Genomic DNA, 14,041 nt, shown 5'->3' with positions numbered 1-14,041 from the left:
CTAGGTCGGATGCGAAAAAAATATATATAAAGTAGATCAATAAACAAATAAATAAACGAATAAACAACCAAATAACTAAGTTGGCAAATAAAATAAAGAAATTTATAGATTTCCCACCAGTTAATTCTATCCTCTTGGAAGCAAAGTAACTACTGATTAGCGTAAAACTCGTCTAGATCAGCTCGTTTGGTAAACTTCTTTATCATCAGATTAGTTAAAACTAACATCAATTAAACTGTTCTTTAGAGGCGTCCACTTATAAACACGTTTTAGCTGTCGCCAAGTGCCCTTATTTGAATGAAGATCACACCTTCATTACTAATTTGGTTTCAAATTAATCTGGCTTAACTCAAGGAAGGTATTGTCTTAGATATGTTAGTTACTACCAGGCAAATTAGATCAGCTGTTAGGAAGCTCATCACTTTCCACAGGGATAAAAAAACAAATCTGTTGCATTTTATAAATTCTCTATTGAGTTCGTGTCCTCACCCCACTCTAGACCCGTTTTCTACGGACACAACAAAACACATGTTCCCACTCCTCCCGTCCCTCAAAATAAATCTCCTTCACCCTCCTCTAATCTTCTTCCCTCCGCTTCTCTCCCCTCCTCATCTCTTCTTTCCTCTCCCCTCCTTTTCTCTTACCTCCTCTTCCTTCCTCTCTCCCCTCCACTCCTCCGTTCTCCCCTCCTCTCTTTTTCTTTCCTCCCCTCCCCCTCCCATTCTCTGTTCATCCTCTCCTCTCCCTTACTTTCCTTTTCCTTACTGCCAGACATTTATTGGAATAGTCTCACTCTTAGAACCCATCTCGGTTAAACTACTGTGGTTATACCATTGCGATTAAACTGTCTCTTAAAGTCTCGCTTAAACCAGGTCAACTGCAGGAACATCTTGATTACCCTATCTCAATTAAACACTGGTGAATACTTAACTTGAAACAATAAAGTTATACTAATGAAATATGTACTCAACTGTCTTGACTCAACTCTCATGGACTTTCGTCTATCTCGACATATCTAGGAGAGAAAATATATAATTCTGTTTAGGTTAGAACTTGATGTTAACAAACATCTCGATTAAGAACCAAAAATATATGATTTTCTAAGGACAATAGCTTATTCAGCTTTGAAGGCTCTCTGCTCATAAACTGTCTTAGCCAATCATAGAGACGAATCATCTAGAATAGAAAGGAGAAAATGCTGGCGTCATGCGTAAGCCATTTTGCCTTTTAACATTTAACGCTTGTATAGGGTGGCTCAAATGAAACACGGTGGATTATAATAAATATGTAAATTACAAAACACTACAGACAAAGCGTGCGCACACGTCGGGGGTGAAAGCAAGACGCCAAGCTTTGAGCTAGCGCGGGAAACATACACGATTCGCCTTGGTTCCTTACAAAAGGGCATACGGAATTGTAACAATGATAATAACAAAATCAATATACAATAAAATCTTAGACATTGTGCAATGGAAAACACAAGCACAATAGGACACTTTGCAAGTACGATAATACTTGTATAATGCTGTACATAATTATAATATGTACACAATAGTACCATACCATTACACGCTCTATGAACCATATTTCCGTAACGAGGTGTGGGATATACCTCTTTCTATTCTAGATGCTTCAGACTATTTCAACCTTTTCTAAACATCAAATATTCCATTGACATTGACAGTGAATGATATCTTAATTTTCTTTTTCATTCTTTATGGCGTGAAGTTGATTTAAAGATGCGAAATACAATATTCTGATGTATTAATTTATCCACACATCCGTATGATGATGGCGTGCCAATATACACTTCCATGATTAGCTGGAGTTGAAATAAGTTAAGAAAATTGTAATACATTCTTCAAAGAGAGATGGTATAGTATTAGCAAAACTGATAAACAGTCATTCATTTAGATAAACACCTAAACAGTATGCTGTAATACCTGCCAATTGTTCGGTTCGTTTGTATATAATTTTCTTTGTTTAACTATCTATTCTTAGCATCCAGCCTTTCTATAGACCAAAAGGTCTCGTGTCTGTATGCTCTTTGTAATCTTTTGTACCTGTGAAAAAGGTACAGAAACTGTGGGGAAAAAACAATGAAAAAATACAGAGCCCTTGAAAGGATTCACAGATCCTTGAAGCCGGGCGAAAAAGAAAAACAGATTCCAAGGTTGAATGTTGTTTTAAGCCTTCGCCGATACATATCTCATGTGTTCGTGCGTTCACAATGATAGCAAGCGTGCCCACGATTCATGGAGAAAATGGCTCATATCAAATGCAGTTTTATCACGGCTTCTCATTCTTAATTTTTCTCTCTCCCTCTCTCTCCTTTCCTCTTTCCTCCCTCTCTTCTTTTCCTCTTTCTCCTTTGCCCTCCCCCTCCCTCTCTCTCACCTCTCTTTCCTTTACCCTCCCCCTTCCTCTCTCTTACTCCCCCCCCCCTACCTCTCTCTGATACACTTACATACACACAACATTCTTGCCTCGATTTTACCCCGACTGAAAACCCGCTGGTAGCCCCATGGACCCTTAACAGACCTCTGAGCCTCCCATTGATCTACCGGGAAACGAATAAACTCTGTATTTTTTTTTTATGTGTATATGTGGGACTTTCTATATCACCAGTTCTCAGGTCCCCCCCCCCCTCCGTAACGCCATATCGTTATTTATTTATCTACATCATCCCGGTTCTATTTCTGCAAAAAAACAAATGTGGGATAATATTTGTCTTTATTTTCGTCTACCTAATTCCTCAAAAAAAAAAAAGATTGTTTTACAGCAATGAACATAACTATTGTTCTCATTGAATACGTGATCAAGATGCGACCATTACCGTAATTACGATTGTCTAAGTCTTGGAGAAAGTCAAATATCTCTGCAAACATTCATCCATCCCTATTCTATTAGCCACTTCACATTAGGCAGATTCTCGTCAACTGTTGCGACTTCGTTTGAATAGAAGAGACTTTGGTTACAACATTATTCTATTATAATCTTTTCTAATATAAAAATGTCTTTGCATCACATATTGCGAAATTGAAGGGCAAATTTAGTTAGACTAAAATATTGTGAATACTGGACACATTGTTGAAATATTATTAGGAACACTGCAAGGGAAATCATCTTCTAGTTGTTCAAATTCATAACAGTCAACGACAATTGGACCCGTGAAAAGCGTCTGGAAACAGGTGGATACTACGACCTTGGATTTATCACGACCCATCGCAAAAATTTCTTGGAACAAATACTATAAAGAATCAGCCTCCTTTTGACGTGTTAGTTAAAGAACAAATTGGTTAAAACAATACGATCAGTACTTCACCAGTTCCTGTGCAGATGTGTCCTGTAGATTTCTTCCTGGAAGTCTGTAAGTGCGCCTAAATATAAATCTTAAGTGTTGACATGGAACTGGCAACGATTCAATATACAACCACCACACACCTGATAGTTTAGAAAAGACCGCAAAGGATTTAATTGCTAACAGGATTGTGGAGTGTATTTCGGTTCCCACGATGAAATAAACAAAGTACATCTATCGGCTGTCCTCCTCCACTCTTAGTAATTGGTTTTCAAGAGGTGAGAGTTGGAATTTATAGTTTGGTGGGAGTAAACTGGATCGATACCATTTAAGAGTAGAATGCTTAAACGAAAACAAAGGACCCAAGGATACACTCTGGATTAGGTATTATGAGCCTTATCCTCAGACGAAATACGATCATTATTTGCGATTATATCTGACTTGAGCTCTTACGTTTTCGTTTAATCATGATTTTTTTTTTAAATGTGGAGCATAGATGTGCGATTTGTTTAAGTACTTACATGAACAGCCGATAAGATCCTCTGTAGAGTTGGGCTCACTTCACAATTAGAAAGCCGAGATTCAGCCTTTCATTTCAAAAACACTTGGTCACACTTTCACTGAGATTTCACCTCTATGAAGCACTAGCATACGGAGCCCTATAAGTCTCGCTTCATTGACACAAGAAAATCATCACATTACACAGATTGGTAGGTTCGAAAATCATATTGTGGACTGTATGTGGGTCTACGGTGCAAGTCTTCACATTAGAAAATGCTTCGAAAGTAACGGAAACTTAGTCCAAGTATTACTAATTGTTATAAAAAAAAAAGAAACACTATGAACACGTGAAACCAAGAATCAAAACGGTATATATACACAAAATGTTAATAAGATAATTGTGTTCTCAATAACCTTTGATTACGAAATGACACTTCCATATAACCGTCGTTCCCCTGCTGCCACATACATGTTGTACCAGCGTTGCCGCTTCTCGCATTTTATCGTTCACAAGCGCTTTCTCTAGTTTGATTTCTACATGTACATTAGAAAGCAATATGGTTGAATAATTAGTGACAATAAATAGTGCCAATGATTTTATATACCAATGGGAAACTTATATTCACAAATAGAAAACTCATTAAGCAGACAGAAATAATATTTCATTTTAATACTCATAAAGTGAACAAATACTTACCCAACATTTTTCTTTTAAATTGGAGAAACGATATAAACAATTATATTTCCAATTATTTAGAAAAAATAGCATTTAGTTCACATACTGGTACGCTGTCAGTCATGCTTCCTGAGCTATTCTAAAAAAAAAAAAAAAATAAAAAAATAATAATAATAATAATACAATGGCAACGTTGTCCAGTACTCGAAATAATTCTGTGAATATGATTGGCTGCGAGCAGTGACGTGTAGCACCTTTCACACGATTTTACATGCATGAGAACACTTTCATCAAACTTACCTGATACCGTGTTTGAAGAGGATCTAGACATCCACACAGGGATAGGACCTACACAATTTTATTGTCGGTAGCTGACACGCAAATATAGCAGTAAAGCAAAGGCTTGTGAATATAGTTTGTGTAGTATGCTGCTTAGGAAAAAATTATAGATAAATAGGTAATCTGATAAAGAAATAAATGAAAAATATAATAAACAAACCAATTAGTTAGTTGATAACAGGCAAATAAAAGATAAATGCAATAAACAAATAAATTAATTAGAGAATAAATGAATGAGTGAATGAATGAATACATTGATATATAGCTATGTAGATAAACAGGTAGATAGATAGATAAGTAAATAAATGCATAAATGAATAGATATATAGATAAATGAATAAAGAAATAAATGAATGAACAATTAAATAAGTATGTAAACAAATAAGAAGAAATAAATATACGAATAAATAGATAAACGAATGGATGAATATACAGATAGACAAAGAAATTTATGAATAAGAATATTAACAGACGAATCAAAATTCCACGTAGACAAAAAATAGGTTGCTTGAAACTATTGATTGTTTAGAACAAGGGTAATCAAAAGTTTTCGACTCATCGCCCATTGCGGCACATTTCAAACAGTTAACAACTTTCCACTGTCCACTAGCTGATTATAACGTATCACTGTATTTCCATTTCAATTAATCCATGAAAAAAGAAAACGCTTTGATATGAAATATTTTATATTGACTTGATATTAATAGGTTGTAATTAGAATATATTCTGAATATTTTCGTGTTTCCTTTTATGTCTATTGGTCTTCAAACCATATCGTAATTTTTAGAATCATATCCTACCTCGATGATGAACTTTGGTTATTGGAACAATCATGCAGGTTCCACCTACTCACGAAAACTAAAGAATGTTGCCTGGAGATTAAATTCATTGACAAATGTCAAATGAGTTCTCGTCGAACGTGTTGCTGTATGTGCATGATGGTTATTACGAATTCTTTTACTCCAGTGCCATGATAACGTTTTTATATATTTTGTCCTGGCATAGACCAGGTGATTTTATTCAACTCAGCTGATCTCAGTATCTTTTCGTTATAATGAAACGCTTGCACTCACTTGACACGAGGTGTAATGTTCTGGATTTGAATAAATTGAAATAAACTTCGCTTGCCATATATTAGAGTTTTCTAGCATTCGTATACGTTTAGCTTCTCTTGATTCGCCATTCAGCTTTTCACTGTATGACGCAAAGGTATTTTGGAACTTGGGATTAAAAAAGAAATGTAACCGAAGTCGTTTCCACTCAAACGTACTTACAAAATTTGACGAGAATCTGTCCAAAGCAAAGTGGCCGTTAGTCAGCTTAAAGAAGACTCTAATGCAGTGGTTCCCAAACATTTTTTCTGTCATTCCCCCTTGCACCCAGTTCAACCATCCAGATTTCCCCCTTTCATGTGTATGAGGGAAAGAGTAGTTAAAACACACTGTGACTATTTACTATTTTATTTTTCAAATGTGCATATATACTGCTAAACAGGCATTCTCTCTCTCTCTCTCTCTCTCTCTCTCTCTCTCTCTCTCTCTCTCTCTCTCTCTCTCTCTCTCTCTCTCTCTCTCTCTCTCTCTCTCTCAGACATGAGAAAATCCATCTGAGATTTTTTTTACTTAGTAGGTAGTGTAATTATTTCCCCCCTGGTAGCTTCAAATTTCCCCCCAGGGGGAAATTTCCCCCAGTTTGGGAACCACTGCTCTAATGCTTATGAAGATGACGTTATTTCAACTCATCCGTTTGATAAGATAACATACTTATATATTCTATTCTTGGCTGCGCCCGGCGACTTTATTCAGCCAAGTGTAGAGCTCCCATATTGAAAACATTAACAACATACAGTGACAGATCCTTTAGATATGTATACGAGAGTTGCGTGTCTTCTAATGAAAGGCTCGTGTCCCTTTTCCTTAACCATATTTGACATTTAGAATACACGATGTAGCTTCTTCTCGAATCTACATTCACCTGCAACTGCTGCTCCCTGGGCTCGGTCTAAGTCTTTATGCAGTTTTAATACTGATTTCAGCCTTCGGGGAGGGTGGTTAGCAGTTTTACAATTTCTAGGGTTTTCTATGTTACAATTGGAGAGTTTAGACATATATGAAATATCATAATACAGTTAGATATATTATGAGGTTATTTCTTGTGATTTAACTTGTGTTCAGGTTTACTTGGGAATGTGGTGTAAGTGCGCGCTTAGAAATACGTTCCTGGCTACCCAGTTACGTACTGTTCATGTGATGGTCGCTCGCCTTAGGGCGTGGATAAGGTATTCGTTCGTGTGTGTGTTGTAATGTAGTTTTCCATGGGTAATGTTGTAATATGTGAGGTTATAGGTAATGGTTACATAATACCTCGTTCCCCGCGAGAAGTGACTCCTGTCACCTGGAATTATGAGCGGTGAGGGTTCTTTTTTCCAATATATATATATATATATATATATTTATATTTATATATATATATATATATATATATATGTGTGTGTGTGTGTGTGTGTGTGTGTGTGTGTGTGTATGTGTGTGTGTGTGTGTGTATGGCATATATATATACATATATACATATATATATATATATACATATATATATATATACATATATGCAGGAAAAAACCCACTGGGAAATAAGAAGCTTAGTCCGAACGTTTTCGTCTATTTAAGACATTATCAAGGAATACACAGTTACAAAGGCAAAGGTGGATATATATACATAAAGTAAAAGACAAGCTAGGCCAGTTAATCGTAAATTAGATTTATTTCTTGAAAAACTAAATGGTATGGTCCCTTCAATCAAATTTACTTTTGAAATAGAAATAGAGAATAAGTTGCCATTTTTGGATATTTTAATTCATCGAAATGGTAAACAATTTAAATATGACGTTTATAGAAAACCTACTAATGTCGCATCATATGTCCACTTTTACTCGGCTCATCATCAGAAGACAAAACTTTCTGTCTTTAGTTCTATGTTCCTTAGAGCTTACAGGATATGTAGCCTGGAATTTTTGGATGATGAGCTGAGGAAGATATATAGCATAGCTTCTGAATTAAAATATCCAAAGCACTTAGTAAACACTTCTCATAAAATGGCTTACAAAACTTTCCATAACACCTCACACGTAAGAAAAGTATTTGACAAAAAGAACCTTTTGGTTCTTCCTTACAGTGAGAAATTAATTGGTCTGCCTAATATTCTCAAACAATTCAACATCAACTTGGTTTTCAAAAATAATACTATAAAAAGTAAGCTCATTAAAAATTCACCTGAAGCAAACGAGGGTTGTGTTTACTCTATTCCATGCCTTAAATGTAACAAATTTTATATCGGCCAAACTGGTAAAGACTTAAAAACTAGGATAAATCAGCACAAATATAGTGTAAAGAGTGGGCAAAGTTCCAGTGGCATTTTTGTCCATGTAAGAGACCACAATCATCCTATTGACTGGGATAATTCGAATGTAATAATTTCTTGTAGATCCTTATTAGAAAGAAACATCATCGAATCCAGTCATATTAAACAAACCTTTGACAATAATATCAATTTAAGTTTAGGATTATTTAAACTTGATGATTTTGTTATTGATAAAATTGTAAGAACTTCTCCAAGTGCTACTAAGCGGGGGTGACGTAACGTCATGGACCAAACGTCCGTATATGTAAACATCGGCTCTACCTGATTCTGAAGCATCTTGTGTGTACTTCCCATGTACCATATATATATGTATATGTATATATATATATATATATATATATATATATACATATATATATATATATATAGTGAATCTTAGTAGGAGTTGATGGCAGGGGTTTGAAGTCATAATTTTCATGGGGTGTAGTAAAGTAGGTATCATAGTATGACTAAGGTATGATAGTTTTAGAATGGGGCGACTAACTCCAGTTTTATCTAAAATCAGTACACACTCGGCCCACCTATTTTCACTTCTCTTTTCCTGGAGGGATTTTGAAATATTGTGCAGTTAGATGGAGTTAGACTCCTTTTTGTGAGCTGTACTTTGTTCACTGTCACTGGTGGGAAAAGGTACTCTTTTCTATGAGGTAACATTTTGTCTACCATCACTGGTGGAAAAGGGACTCTTTTCTGTGAGTTAACACTCTATCTTCTATCACTGGTGAAAAAGGGACTCTTTTCTGTGAGTTAACACTTTTGGAGTGACAATAAGTGCAAGTGATGAAAGATTCTAACATCTCTTGGTGAGACATATTCTATAGGTTTACATGTGGATTACATTTTGTATGTAATAAAAACATACATTGATGAGACTTAATTCTAAGATATATTATGTGGTTAGGGTGTTATGGTCTTATTCAGCGCATTAGATCGCGCAGACATATACTAGTCTACAAATGAGGGCTATAGCGATTGCTGGGAGTGTGGGTGTGGAAAATTGCAGTGTCCATTATGTCTGGTTAGGTGGTGTTTAGCCAGACTACATATTCTTGTTGGTTTAATGAAAGGAATAGAGGTTAGGGGGGTGTTAGGAGTATGGAAAGGGGTTTGATAAGGTTGAGGTATTAGAAGGGGATCGAAACGGGTCCTCTGATTGAAATGTAAACTGGGATTTTTTTTTACATGGAAAAGACAAAAGTGGAAGAGAAGTGGAATATCTTGATGGATAATTACAATGAAGGGGTAAATAGACACGTACCAAAACAGAAGCGAGAGTGTACATTAAATACTGGTTCAACAAAAGATGTAGTGAGACAAAAAACAGAAGGGAAAGAGCTTGGAAAAGGTGGAGAAAAGATAAAAAATCTGGAAAATAGCAAGTCTATAAATTATAGAAATGATTATGTTAAAGTGAGAAGAGAGGAAAAAAGGAACTATGAAAAGAATATTATAGATAAATGCAAAGAGCAACCCAAGCTATCCTATCGATAATTGAATGGCAAACTTAAAAACAAGCAAGAAATGGTGAAACTACGCCAAGGGAATATAGAATACACAGAAGAATTAGAAATAGCCGAAGTCATGAATAATCACTTCAAATCTGTCTTCACTAGAGAGAAAGCACAATATTGGGACGAAGGTAATAAAAGGCGATCTCCCTCCATGAGCGAGATAACAATAACACAAAAAGAAATATTAAAACACCTATCAAACCTTGACGCCAGGAAATCACATGGCCCGGATGGAATTGTAAATTAGATTCTAAAAGAATGCAAAGCAGAACTAACGGACAAAATACATAACATAATAAATTGCTCACTCAAAGAAGGAAGAATACCAAAAGACTGGAAAAATGCTAACATTGTACCAAAATATAAATGAGGAAACAAGGAAGAACCAACTAACTACAGGCCAGTCTCACTAACAAACACTATAGCCAAAATTTGTGAGAAAATCATCAAGAATAGATGGGTAAAACACCTGGAAGACAACAATATAATAAACCCAAGACAATTTGGGTTCAGAAAAGGAAGATCATGTACCACAAACTTAATATGTTTCTACTCAAGATTAATAGACATAGTTCAAAATAGAAATGGATGGACTGATTGTACCTTCCTGGACTTACAAAAAGCTTATGACAAAGTACCACACAAAAATATTATTAAAAAACTGGAACATATAGGAGGGATACAAGGGAACCTACTAAAATGGATGGAGGACTTCCTGATTGGTAGAAAGATAAGAGTAGTGCCCAGAGAAAAATATTCAGACTGGAAAGAGGTATCAGTGGAGTACCGCAAGGATCTGTATTGGATCCAATAATGTTTGGTATTTATGTGAATGACATGGATGATGATGTGAAATGTTACATGAGCTTCTTTGCAGACGACGTCAAACTGTAAGGGAAAGTAAAAACTGAAAAGGATTGAGAATCACTGCAGGAAGACTTGAATAAGGTATGGAGCTGGAGTCAGAAATGGGAAGTGGACTTCAATATTAAGAAGTGCAGCATAATGGAGTTTAGAAAAAGCAAAAATAGAATATCAGGACAATACAAAATAGAACCAAGGAAGTAAAGAAGGAGAGATCCGAAAAAGATTTGGGTGTAATTATCTCAAACGACTTGTCCTATAACAAACAGATAAATAGAATTGTCGGGGAACCCTACAACATGCTAAGGTCAATAAAATTGGCATTTACATATTTGGACGAATAAATGATTAACAAAATATTGGTCACACTGATTAGGCCTAGACTAGAATATCCGGCGACATTGTGGTCACTCAGTACCAAAAAGAATATAAAGAAAATAGAAAGAATTCAGAGAGCAGCAACAAAAATGGCACCTGCACTTGCAAACTTGTCATATGAGGAGAGATTGGTTAAACTGGAGTTACCGACTCTGGTGCAAAGAAGAGAGAGAGAGGTGACCTACTGACCATCTACAGAATCATGAAAGGCACATAAATACTCGATAGAGAGGACTTGTTAAACTGAGACAGAAGCACAAGAGGACATAGAAAGAAAATAAAAACATAGCTACAGAAGAGATCTGAAGAAAAACAGTTTTCCACATAGAGGGGTGGGCACTTGGAACAAATTGGACAATGAAATAGAGTGTGCAAAATCATTCATGAGATTAAGAGCAAACTAGACACTGCGGGATACAAAGGCGGGACATCACGAGCGTAGCTCCCCTTCCCGCAAAATACAACTAGGTAAATACACACACACACACACACACACACACACACACACACACACACACACACACACACACACACACACACACACACACACACACACACACACACACACACACACACACACACACACACACACACAACACGCACACATATATATGTCGGCATACTCCTCCTTTGTAATTCTTTTGTAATATGTATATATATATATATATATATATATATATATATATACATACATATATATATACATATATATATATATACATATATATATATATATATATATATATATATATGTGTGTGTGTGTGTGTGTGTGTGTGTGTGTGTGTGTGTGTGTGTGTGTGTGTGTGTGTGTGTATGTGTGTCCGTGTGTGTGTGTGTGTGTGTGTGTGTGTGTGTGTGTGTGTGTGTGTGTGTGTGTGTGTGTGTGTGTGTGTGTGTGTGTGTGTGTGTGTGTGTGTGTGTGTGTGTGTGTGTGTGTGTGTGTGTGTGTGTGTGTGTGTGTGTGTGTGTGTGTGTGTGAAAGTAGCAGTTGCCAACAAGTCTATCGAAATAAGCTCCATGTGAGGACGGAGCCTTTATTAGTACAACATATCGCTTGTTACAGCCTTTTCAAGTACATAGTCGTAATACACATGACTGAGATTAAATAAGAAGAACTGGGGGGAACGAGGGAAAGGAGGGAGGGAGAGAGAGATGAAGCCTTTTCAAGTACATAGTCGTAATACACATGACTGAGATTTAATAAGAAGAACTGGGGGGAACGAGGGAAAGGAGGGAGGGAGAGAGAGAGAAAGGGAGGTAGGGGGTGGGGGTCACTGAATATTAAGAAAGGTTAAGAAAGAAAACGGAAAAAATGTTTGGGAACACGATAGGTTAAGGATAAGATGGGACACATGGCTGGATGAAGGACGTTAACTCACAACCGAGGAACAAAGGAAAGAAGAAAATAAAAAGGTTAAGCTGATGGTGAACAACGACTGAGAGGAAAAAAAGGGGATTTTGGAGTGTAAATAAGGATAGCTTAATTTTATGTTGGCAATGGATATTAAAGGAATTATATGGGGTGAGATATTGAACATGCCCCTGTTTTGTTCAATTGTGTTGGTCCCTTGTATAATGGCTCCTTCCAAATATTTTCTACGGATCTTGTCGGGTGGTTGCTACTGTTCCTGTGTGCAACGCACGTGTTGGTGGTGACATCATGGCGGACATCATATTGGTTTTCTTGTATCCGGGTTTTTAGATCGCATGATATTTCCCCAACGTGGGATTTTTCACATCCCGAGCACGGAATCCGATAAACATCGACTTTACTGTCCGGCATTTTGGCGATGTTTTTTCCTCGTTCTCTTGATGTCTTTAATTATCCTACTGGTCTGACACACTATTTCCAAGTTGGTAGTTTTTAGAATACGAGTCAGGTTGGTAGCGACGTCGCTGGTTAGTAACACGAGACGCTTGGCTATCCCACCCTGCTCCCTACAGTCATTCAGAAACTTAATGACCTGTTTTCTGCATTTATCTACGAGGAAATCTAGAATTTTTAAATCTAAAAAAGTTTCCCTGATATACCAGCACTCTCCTTCTAAGTATTCTTCCGATGCAGGCAAGAAACTCCTTCATCTATTGCCAAAACTCCCACGTACAGCTACAGTGTATGGTCTAACTAAAATCCACAAAAGTAATATACCAATGAGACCCATAATGTCAGGGATAAGGAGTGCTCCTGGGAACCATCAATGGAGCACGTCTCAAACATCCGGGAGACCTGTTGGACAGAATCCGAGATATCTCCTCCCGCAACAAGAAGTTGGCCAGTCAGGGATAGGGAGTGCTCCTGGGAACGACCAGTGGAGTACGTCTCAAACACTCGGAAGACTTACTGGACAGAATCCGAGATATCTCCGCCCGCAACAAGAAGTTGGCCAGTCTGGACGTAAAAAGCCTCTTCACGTGTGTTCCATCTGATAAGGTAATAGACCTTCTTAGAGATAAAATCAAGTATGAAAAAATCGACTTTCTCTTGCCCCCTAACGACTTGATACAACTTTGTGTGGAATTCAGCTATTTTAAGTTCCAGGACCACCATTTCCATCAGAAATTTGGCATGGATATAGGCTCTCCGTTGAGCGCAGTCCTTCCCAATATGTTTATGATTTTTCTAGAATCAGGACCTTTTGCTGACATCGTTCCCGAGCATGTGACCTGGCTGCGCTACGTGGACGATATCCTACTCATCACACCTAGGTGATTCAACCTTCATTGCTTTCAAACTGCATTGAACGAGGTAGAGCCCACCATTCAGTTTTCCCTAGAAGAAGAAAATAACGATTCCCATCCTTTCTTAGACACATATATATTATGGTAACCAGCTGAAATTTAAAGTATACAGAAAACTCACTAACAAAAACGATTTAATCAATTTCTACTCCCACCAAGACATCAGTGTTAAGAAAGGAGCAGTGGTAGGCTTCTTCCTTAAGACAATCAGAATATACAGTGAAGAATACCTATAATAAGGGTGCTGGTATATCAGGGAAACATTTTTAGAATTAAAAATTCCAGATTTCCTTGTAAATAAATACAGAAAACAT

General features: G+C 36.8%; 1 protein-coding gene across 1 annotated transcript in view; it reads left to right on the top strand.

Annotated features, from left to right (window-relative positions):
• The window catches only part of LOC143034564 (uncharacterized), a 26,713-nt gene extending 13,015 nt beyond the window's left edge, over positions 1-13,698 (top strand). The window contains exons 3-4 of the mRNA XM_076200804.1: positions 6,992-7,095; positions 13,338-13,698. Of these exons, the coding sequence (XP_076056919.1) occupies positions 6,992-7,095; positions 13,338-13,698 (465 nt within the window). The remainder of the gene's footprint in view (positions 1-6,991; positions 7,096-13,337) is intronic.
• The last annotated feature ends 343 nt before the right edge of the window (positions 13,699-14,041 follow it).

The sequence above is a fragment of the Oratosquilla oratoria genome, chromosome 2, assembly GCF_046742065.1.
Source record: "Oratosquilla oratoria isolate Oo_2021 chromosome 2, ASM4674206v1, whole genome shotgun sequence".
Classification (NCBI taxonomy): domain Eukaryota; kingdom Metazoa; phylum Arthropoda; class Malacostraca; order Stomatopoda; family Squillidae; genus Oratosquilla; species Oratosquilla oratoria.
The sequence above is the reverse complement of the archived record's forward strand: the minus strand, read 5'-3'. Positions and strand labels throughout refer to the sequence as shown.